Genomic DNA, 10774 nt, shown 5'->3' with positions numbered 1-10774 from the left:
ACCATCTCAATCTCACCCTTCTTCTCTGCCTTTCCTTACCTCTCTGACTTTTTACTCTAGTGCTTTTCTCCATTTGTCTTCATGAAAATAGTCTTCTCCAAGGTCTTGTCCTGGGTTTTCTCTCTGGGCCATGGAGGATGGGCTTCAGGTTTGTGATATCCTGGAGGCGGAATATAAAAATGTAGCGTGCCTGTGCCTCGGTCAGACAGGATCCGTAACTTCATGTGATTCCTGGAGCCTGAGGAGGGGAAAAATTAAGAATCACTGTTCTGACAGGCTTGAATTATCCTGGATCTGCCACCTATTTGTCATGGGACCTTAAGCAAGATACATTCTTAGGAGTTCCTCATCAGTATGATTGGAATCAAAATATCTGCCCTATGAGGGCTTCGTAAAAGAGAGGATATATATAACTTGGCACAGTGTCGGGTATATTAAGTACTTAACTAGAGAAGTATTATTTTAACATAAGAAGCCAAATCGAATAGCTACCTAATTTTCCCAGGTAAACTCATCTACCCTTATGACCTCATTGATCATCTAAAAGTGAATGACAACTCTCCATCTTTATTTTCCAGCTCAAACCTCCCTCCTAAGGTCCATCCAGCCTCTACAGCCAGCTGGGCACTAAACCACAATTTCCCACCAGCAGCTCAAATCTATCATCATGTCTTTTTCCTTCTCTATTGCCATATCACACATTTCACTTAAAGCTCAATTGGTTTGGCCAAGCTAAAAACATGAAGTCTTCTTAGACTCACTCTTCCCTTTAATGTTGAATAGAATTAGACCTCAAGGCCTGTTGGTTCTACTTTTAAAAGATTTCTGAAATCAGTATCAGGTATCCTCATGGTCAGCCTTAGTTTGGAAACTTAATAGCTCTTACCTGGATTACAACAGCTTTGTAACTTATTTTTGTCCGAGGTTCTCACCTGTTGATTCTGTCTTCCATTGTTACTGGGGGGCCATAGGTGGCAGAGATTTTTTTTGACAAAGTATTAAATTATAAGTGCTTCTCCCCTTCCCTCTGGAGACTTTTTCTTCGGCTGATAGCCTCACTCCTCCTTACCTCCTAAGAGATATTCTAGTTCACGGGTTTTGGATGTAGAAAATGAGGATAACAAGTGCCAAGAATTACAGCCTTACAAAGTGAAAGACTAATTAACTTCCATTAACAACAGAAGCAAGAACTTCTTACAAGAAAGGAGTGAGAAGGGAGAGGAACTTAGACTTGATTTAGGGGAGTGCTTTTTGTTAGGACTGGGGACAGGGGCAGGTAAAGACAGATCTTTGAAGCAAAAGAGAGTGAGAATTCAAGAGAGGCGGAAAGAGACTTAAGTGTGTCTTTGATTTTCCAAAGTTTTCAGTACAGATTTGAATGGCTTTGACTTTTGGCAGCTGCACGGTGCTAGGACTGGACCATGAAATATCTCTGGGCTCTGACCGTTACATTTGGGTTAATCTAAGCCTGATCCCATGTGTTCCTGGATGAGGCCCCATGACATTCAAGGTCCTTGACAGTCTGACACCAGCTTCTCTAACCCTATAAGGCCCTTCCATCCAGCAAAATTCCTGCAGAATTATTCTCTATCCCTCAACATCTTCATACCCATGTTCGACGCATTTGCTCCATCTGCCTAGAATCTTACTCTTGTCTGCCTTTCTGCCTGGTGAAATCCCACATATGCCAAGATCCAACACTGCTAAACCCTTTTCCTTGAGTTGGGATCATCTTGTTATGCAGCGCCGGGATACCTGCAAGGGAATGGAATTAAAAAGGGTAAGAGATTGACTTAGCAGTTGAACCTTTTCTTGGGAAGTTTGAGGACACCCATGGTGAAAGGATTTACCTACAGAGAGCACCTCATGATTAGATTTGTGGGAAGTACTGAGTGGGTGGCTGACTTAAGTAAGGAGGGAATGGGAAGTCCATAGGGCAGTAGGAACTGAAGCCAACATGACTCTTTCATATCAGGTATGAACATTTTTGCTAATATACAAAGCAGTTGCTCCTCTTATTGTAAGCAACAAAAATAATTTATCAGAATGATTTGCAAACAGTAAAAATGTCTGGATTTCTAGAGGTAAATGATTATGCTGTGTTCCAAATAATACTAAAATGCACTTGTATTGCCAGTAAGGGAGGTATGTAAAAGGAAGAGATTAGACCAGGTCTAGATAAAAAGCTTATCTTAAATCAAAACTACATGTCATCAATTTTGCACCTAAGTACAAACAGAATGTGTTTCTCAATCCATCAACTCCCTCTTGTTTCCTTCACAAACATGCAAGGCCAGAATACAGCAGTGTTCACTATTTACACAGTTGCTAATTTATCCAAGGCAAAGCTTTGTGCCCGCAAATGGAAACATCCTCCGGTCTTAGAGGTATTTAGCTTATATAACAGGGAGGCTAAAGTGAAGGGGCTTCACAAGGGTGTTCAATGCCAAAAGTGATGAAAAGTCAGAGTAGACTGAAAGAGTTTAGTATCACAACGAGGCAGAAACATGTAAAATATTTCATGCAGCCAACCTTATTTATTGAGAAGTCCTAATTTTATTGCCCATTAAGTAACATGTTTGTTCCACAAGCTAATTTCTTATAAAGCAAAGCACAACCTTTTCTTATAAATAGTATAAATTATTTTATTTACAGAAACTTGTTACAAAACAAATAGACTATATATTTCTTCTCTTTTAAATATCCAAAGTAATTTTCTATCCCTTGACATTTGTTCATGTTCTATACAGCAGCCAACACAAAGTCCAGCTGAGATGCTCTTGATTATGTGTACAAATTACCAAACTATTCACACGTTTTTAACACAGGAGATTGCTTTTATAACCAAGCTCAAAAAAAAAAAAAAAAAAAAAAAGCAAAATGCTTTCAAGGCCCTACATTCACACTGACAGTATGTAGTGCTCATTTAAATGATCTGAAAATGTAAAATGTTTTGCACAAAATGTAAAAATGATTCTTTTCTGCTAAACAAACGTTTTAACAATATTTTTTCAAAGCCCAATCCCCCCAAACCCCCTGGACAGAATGAGCGACATTAAGAAATTCCTTGGCAACAGAACTCTTACAGGAAGACAGCTGCCTTTATAAGTTACATTTTTCAAATTATATTTTTTTCATGTTCTCAGAGGTACTTATTTGTATTATATTTTTGGAATACAAAATATTTTAAATATTTTATTTTAAATTGTATTTCATGAGTGAATAACAAAACGGACACATCGTGTAAGTTGCTGGCTGACAAAAAGATTTGCAACCCTTGGTGCCACCAGGCAATCCATCACCAATTGAATTACTATGAACCAAAAGGTCTTAATTTTAAAATACCTTATAAAATTACCAGCATGGGTGGTTTTCAACTCCTCCCCTAAAATTTTAGAAACAATATTTATGTGGAAAAAAGCAAACTCCAAAAGTTCAACTGAACATTCAAGTCTTTTTAAAGAGATTCTGTCTAAGCTTAAAACTAGGTTCAGGCACTTTTCAGTTTTTTCCATTAGTTTTAAACCACATCACATACTAACATACATGTGCTCAGAGTATACACACACACACACGCAATCACACACTCTCACACATAAAATACTAACAAAAGAAAAGCAGTGTGTCACTTAGTTACATGTAGTCTATCGGGAAACCAGGCAACCAGGAAGAAGCAATGCCCACTTCATCTGTATGAATCCACTCCCGAGACACTAAAAGGGACAAAGACTTTTCACAGAACAGAGGCATCCCTTAAAACTGTAAAGGAGGCAGGTTCTAGAACTATTGGCTTGGCAGTGAACCACTTCAAATTATAAAAAGGTATTTACTTTTATTAATTAATAAATAAATACTAGATGATCTCAATTGTACCAAAACAGGATTATCAGAAAAAAAGACCTGTGCAAAAATACATATTTAAATATGTACAATTCATTTTTAACAAAATATGTCTTCTGAAATAGGGATACTTCCATATTTATAATAGAACAAGAAATTCCAAAATAAAGATACAAAAGTAGGTTTTGTATAATTCTTTGTTCATCATTGCAGCACTTTTTTTTTTTTTTTTGTAGGTTAAGAAAACTGCAGGAGTTGTCATGAAATTCTATTGGAAAGAATATAAAAATTATCTTGGTTTTAAATTGATACCAAAGTCTGTCTAGAAACAACCCAACCACTGCAAATTTGGTTTTTGCAAGTTAATTTAATTCAAAAAAATACTTGTACTCCCGTGTTTTAAATGGTCTTAATTGTTCATCATCATAAAAAGTAGTTGTAGGAGAAAATAAAATATTTGAACAGTCTAAAATTTAATAGCACTGTTTAGAATAGGTCTGTTTGTGGCAGGCAGAATCCAAAATGGCTAATTTCCTAATCCCGATGCTCTGTGTATTACCGGGAGACATAATGAAATTCAATTAAAACCTCAGTCTAAGAAATCAAATGTTCAATACTTGCTAATCTAAATATCTACATTGTTCTGAATCAACTTGTTATCATGGATCCTATTCACATCTTTCGGAACAACATGATCTATCTGTAAATTCCATTGCTAAAGGCAACTTTATTTATAACCATCAAGTCCTCTTGGCTCTGAAAATAAATTCTACCCATACCCCATTGCACTTGTCACCAAGGAATCAACAGGTACGTTCTGATTCCCTCTCACCTCCTCTCTCTTCCCCGACTGGGATGGAAACCACATTGATTTATCCTAACTATGCCAAACTGGCCCATCCATGCCCTCTCCTTACTAAGCTCTCCTGTAGTATCATTTTAAAAACATTTACTGATTGATTGCATAATAATTGAACAAGATACTGTTCTCTCCTTCCTTTAAAAAAATCAGTATTTTACATCAATTTATAGCTAAAGTATCTGCATAAGGTTTTTGTTTTCTTACATAATAAGAATAATTCTGTAGCAATTCACATTATTAGGCTGGTAACCAAGTTTATTCATTCTACCTGTTGTTGACTTGAAATTCCCTGAAACTGAAGTTTGAAACCCAAGAACTGTAGGGAAAAAAGGATGTACTGACTGGCTCTCATAGGGCCCTGGCCAGGGCAACGATCAGTGCCGTGGAAATTTTACCCTGTGTTCGGCAACTTTGTGTGTTTTTCTAAGCAACAGTGCCTGGTTCTCTTGTCAGAAGCCTGTAGTGGTGGAAGCACCCATTTAAAGGCTCCGGCTCATACCCGAATTCAATGACACCTTCTCCAAGCAATGCTGTTTTAACATATTAAGGTCTTTCTTTAGGGTTGGGGTACTAGAAAAAATATCCTAGAGGGCTCCAAAACTCTCAGGAAGATGGCTGGTATAATCCCAAGAAAGGAGGGTGTGGGTCAGGGCAATCCGATACACACATCACAAAAGACCTTCAGGTCGGGACTTACATGTTCTCCAACTCCCTTCCCTTGGTGTCTGCTCTCATCCCCAACCACATCCAAATAAACATCTGGAGTGGCATGAAGGGGAGTGCATACAAAAACACACAATGCCAGAAGTGCCTGAAGTGGAAACCTACATTTAGTCCCAGGACAGTATCCAAAGAGGAAAACAAGGGTAATGCAGAGAGTGCCTCGGAAACATTTAAGTGTATCTAATAATGTCACTTTAAAAGGTGACTTTCAAAAACAGACTAGGTAGGACAACCAACCCAATCTGACATACTGTTTACCATGAAAACTTAATGGATTAAGAAAATTTCTTCTCTTTGGAAATCTTGAAAATTTTTTCTCCCTATAGTGATTTTAACTTCCTCATTCCCACCCTCCCCCGACCCAATTTGGCCTTCCTTTCTCAAAACTAGCTTGCATTCTCTTTCTTAAAAAAAAAAAAAAAAAAAAAAAAAAAAAAAAAATCACACAGAATTGCTTTTGTATCATGAAAAGTCTCCAAAATAATTATACTTGCTGTCTGGGCATCGAAAATCTCAAACCAGTTTGTAAGTTAGAAACTTCTGACAGTTTCTTTTCCCAAATTACTTTCAAAAGGCTGGGCTACTTTGTCATGGTGCCTTGGGCTAATATCCGTATTTCATTCCTGGAACACTGCTATCAAAATCTAAAGCCTAATTTCCTTCTTCAGAGGGTTGCTTGGGATGCAGCCCTCTGTCCTCTGGAAGGTTTCTGGTCTCCAGTTAAGGTGCCTAACTGCTGGAGAGTGACCTACAGACGACAGTGTTAAAAAAAAAAAAAAAAAAAAAGTAGTAAAAGGAAGGAGGGAGAAAGGTCTACAGTAACGCTCTTGCCAAAACATTCTTTTGCCCAGCCAATCTACTTGAAGAGTGGCTCCGTGATATACTGCAAGTTAAAAAACAAAACAAAAACAAAAACTTCTCACAGATTGGTACAAGCAGTCCAGACCACTTTAACACTGATAAAAGCAATTCGGTGGCTGAACTTGATCCAGTGTCCTTTATGAGTACTCACTGCTAGAGACAAAGCTTCAGGGAAATCCTCTGTTAAAACAACAGCCAGGCAGGTTTCTACCCTTGAGGCCCACAGGAGGTTGGGAAAACAGACTCAAAGGCATCGTGGAGTCCAGAGTGCTGAGTGGAGGTGTAACTTGTCCTCAAAAGTGTCCGCATTATTCCTCCCCGTGCTATTTTCAGCTGTCAGGGACGTGCCTTTGGCTTTCAAAGAAGAGGGGGTGGGGAAATAATGAAAAGGTAAGTAAGCGTTTGCACACTGCACTCTCTTGATTCTAAACAAGAATATTCCAAAGACTGCACACTACTAAAGTCTCCATTGACTGAGTGACACCAGGAACAGTCAGCTACAGAATTTGGCCTTAGCTTTCAAATGCCTTCACTACTACTGGGCACAATCATTGCAAAGATTCACTTCTAGACAAATGGCTAGAAGAGATGCAGGCCTGGATCCTGGGTTTCTAGCTTAGAGAAAAGGCTCTTATGTTTGCCTGTTGGTTTTATTTACTGATTTTGTGTCCTTGAAGGTATTCCAGGTTGTTAACTGAGAAGGGAACAAGGTCAAGGGCCAGCACACACAGGCATGACGGTTCGCACTCAAGGCAGTGCCCGTGCTGGGGGAGAGGAAACTCTGGCATTCACAGTGGGCTTTTACATCTTTGGTGGCAGAGGCCATGAACAGACTCTTGGGGGTCACTACCCAACCCCATCATCTCCCAGACTTCCTAGCATGTCCCACTCTTCATCCCCTTGTTTAGAAAACTTCAACTAGCCCAGTTATTTTTGTTTTAAAGGCAGCTCCACAAGGAACAGCAAGTAGAGATCCCTACTTTTATAACAGCAGCATTCTTTAAAGCATTTTGGGGTCATGAGTCCCTTTGAGATTCTTATGAAAGCTATAAGATAAATGAACAAAGACATAAAAATGTGCAACACTTCTTGGGGTTCAATGATCCTTTGATCTCTAAGCAAGCACCCCTACTCCTGCCCCAGGATTTGTGCAGCATAAAAAAAAAAAGTATTCCTCTGCAGAGAAAATCTCTCTACAACACAAATTTAAGTGGAAACTGATTTTAAGGAAAAAGCCCAAAGTTAGGCTGTCTGCATTGTTCTAGTAAGACACAGTGCCACTATATGGTAAAAATCAAAGGTGGCAAAATGGCAGGTCATGAGCCAAAGATAGCCCACAGATACATAGGCTATACCAGATTTAAGAAGAGAAAAAAGTGTATGTGTGTATGTATGTGGATATATGTATGTGTATATATATATATACACACACACATACACACATATATCTCGACTAAATTTCAAATGCAAGTCCAGATCTGCAGCCTCTCTTTAAAGCTGGTAACAAATGTCTGGAACCAGCTGCTCCATGTCGCCCTATTTCTAGTAGGCACTGTCAAATCTCTGCTGTGCCCCACCTGGCCCCCTTCTGTCCTTTTTGTTACTTGTGGGCATTAAGATCTACACTCCTGTCTAAATGAAGACAGTGTGCTCACTAATACAGATGTGAGATGGACATTACAGCACAATGGGATGCCCCTCCCATGGGGATCATGTCTCCTGGGGACTCTACTCTCAACGACGGTGTGATGAATAATGGGTACATCATGTCTTCTGTGTTTATATTGGATTTATAAACTGTAATGAGTAACTACAAACCAAGAAGGAAAAGCACACTTCTCATTTGTCCAGGAATCCCCTGATCAGAATGCCAAACAACACATAATAACCCATAATGTATGCAGCTGGTTAAATTCACAAATATTTTCCCCATACCTTTGGCACTGGGTGTTAATTCACCCAAATATTAGAGGAAAATTATATCACACTAAGAAAATACTAAGAAACTTCTTGGTATTTTCTGAAAAAGTTCTAACCTGGCTGGCATTTGAGTTAAGTTCTGAAGACGAGAAAGGGGAAAAAAAACCATGAAAAAGAGCCTCACATTTTAAATCAGGGCTCTGGGGTGATGTTGCTGAAATTCCTGTTCGTAAGCAAGGTGAGGAGATATCCTGATGAATAAAATAACAAGATGAGAGATGAGCTGGAAGTTAGAGCAAAGGAAGCTGGAAGAAACAGCTACAGGTGAGGTCAGTAACAGGCAGAAGAGCTGGGATGAGACAAAAATACAGCCTAAGAGAGAAAGTCATGGTTAATTATGGATCCCACAACCACTTAGCCACTTCTCTACTGATGGGTTCATATGCAGACTTCTTTTTAACTATAAGCTTGGAATGAGATTTCAATCTTCTGCTATGCCCATACTGAATCCTGTTTTTCCTGCCTCCCTCAAAAACGGGAAGAGAAAATAAGGGGTGAGATTTAACCAGAATATCTGAAATTCTTTTGAGAGGGAAAAAGAATTTTTTTTTTTTTTTTTTTGAGATATAGTCTTGTTCCGTTGCCCAGGCTGGATGGAGTACAGTGGTGTGATCTTGGCTCACTGGAACCTCCACCTCCCGTGTTCAAGCAATTCTCCTGCCTCCACCTCCTGAGTAGCTGGGATTACAGGCGTGTGCCACCACACCCAACTAATTTTTTTATGTTTAGTAGAGACGGGGGTTTCACCATGTTGGCCAGGCTGGTCCCGAACTCCTGACCTCAGGTGATCCGCCTGCTTCAGCTTCCCAAAGTGCTGGGATTATAGGCATGAGCCGCTGCGCCCGGCCCTCATTTTAAATCTTAAATCACCCCTTTCCAGATCAGTTTAATTTTAGTCCAGCTTTCCTCAGAGGAACATACTAAAGAACCACTATCCAGGAAACAATGCCTGTTTCCTTCCTTAAAGCCTTGAATGGCACACACTTCACAGCATTGGGATAACACATTATTGGCTATCTCATAAAGGGACTCCCCTCCAATTATGATTTTGCTGTCATGCCTGATGCTTTCTGTGGTTCTATCTACTAAAAACGCATTACTGTACTTTCTTTCCGAAGAGCATCTTCCAAAGGCACCAGAAATTCTGGCAGAAGAGCCTGTTTTACCTTCATATGGCTGTGAACTGTTTTTTTTTTTTTTTTTTAAGACACCATGAAGCTGAATATCTGTTTACAAACCAACCAACCGATCCAACCAAACACATTTCTGAGCTGGCAAAAGATCCTAAGGGAGAGGAAATGGGCATTCCCATGGGGGTCATAGTCCATTTCCTACCTGATGAAGGAGGGAATTGTTTGTCAGTCCTTGTGCCCCTGCGATGGTGCCTGTATGTTTCATGTGGACGTTGTTCATGGCTGGCACTTTGGCAACCTTTGTGGGTTTGCTGCTGCTGTTGTTGATGCTGCTCGAGCTGGGTGAGCACTTTCTTTTCTTTCCTATGAGTTTGTCTAGAGGAGTGTGTGAGTGGGAAAAACTGCCGTGGGAGTTGACAGGCAGTTCATTGGACTGGTGAATGAAGGGCCCAAGAGAAAGAGTGGAATCACTGCTGTTCACCATCACACTCATCCTCTTGATGGATTCAGCAGGGCTCCCGCTGGGGGGGCCCCTCCCTGACTGGTCATGCCGGATGTTCACCGCATTTGCTTTATTCATCACACAGTTGAGGCCGATGCTATGGGAAGATGTTACCGTTGAGGGGTAGGGAGGCCCAGAGTGAGCCACACAGTTTTTCCTAAAAGACTCCATGGAATGAGAAGAAGAGGAGGAGGAGGAAGAGGAGGAGGAAGAGTGAACCAACAGTGGGGAACTGTTTTTGCGTTTCTTTCCTGAGCCGCCACTGGTACTGCTACTGGCATTTTGACAGTTAGTGCTGTTACCAGAAGACTCCTTGGGCCTCAAAGATTTGCTGGATTTCAATTTCTGAGGTTTCCTGGACATAGGGGAGGAGGGAACCGAGGAAAGGCCAGAGGGCGTGGAAGGGGATGAGGATGAAGAGGACACTTGTCTGGATTGCATACTGCACACAGGATCCATCGCCCCTGAAGCAGCAGGCTGTGCATTTAGTGTGGTTCCATGAGCTGGTACCGATTTGCTATTTGGGGAGATGCAGGTAGATGAGAGCAGGACTGGGGATGTAGAGACGGTGGCTGCTGCCAGATAGCTGACTCCACATTGTGATGTCGGCACAGAGTTTGTCCGGTGAGGAATACGTGTGGAGATGGGTGAGGTGGTACTGGGCACTGGTGGGATTTTCCTGAAAAAATGAGAAGACAGTGAATGACACTGACCACAGCCATTCACGGAGACTTTCAGTTGGCATCCTCTTTGCTTATGACACAGAGAAATCATCCACATCAAAGCGATCGCTCTGAACTACAAAGCCAATTCTGTCACCTCTCTCCTTCAAATTCTTTAATGCCTTCCTGGGGCTCTTAGAGTAACTATATG

General features: G+C 40.5%; 1 protein-coding gene across 16 annotated transcripts in view; it reads right to left on the bottom strand.

Annotated features, from left to right (window-relative positions):
• Positions 1–2619: 2619 nt before the first annotated feature.
• Positions 2620–10774, bottom strand: part of ATXN7 (ataxin 7) — a 143838-nt gene continuing 135683 nt past the window's right edge. For 12 of the 16 annotated variants that reach the window (XM_033210321.1, XM_033210328.1, XM_033210325.1 and 9 more), the window contains 2 exons: positions 9602–10580; positions 6647–8457 (listed from right to left, as the gene is read on the bottom strand). In XM_033210321.1, the coding sequence (XP_033066212.1) occupies positions 8269–8457; positions 9602–10580 (1168 nt within the window). In that variant the 3' untranslated portion in view covers positions 6647–8268. The other 4 variants (XM_033210332.1, XM_033210334.1, XM_033210329.1 and 1 more) reach the window with 3 other exon arrangements.

Source organism: Trachypithecus francoisi, unplaced genomic scaffold (assembly GCF_009764315.1).
Source record: "Trachypithecus francoisi isolate TF-2019V2 unplaced genomic scaffold, Tfra_2.0 Lachesis_group0, whole genome shotgun sequence".
Classification (NCBI taxonomy): Eukaryota; Metazoa; Chordata; class Mammalia; order Primates; family Cercopithecidae; genus Trachypithecus; species Trachypithecus francoisi.
Note: the sequence above shows the minus strand (reverse complement) of the source record. Positions and strands in the feature narration are given on the sequence as shown.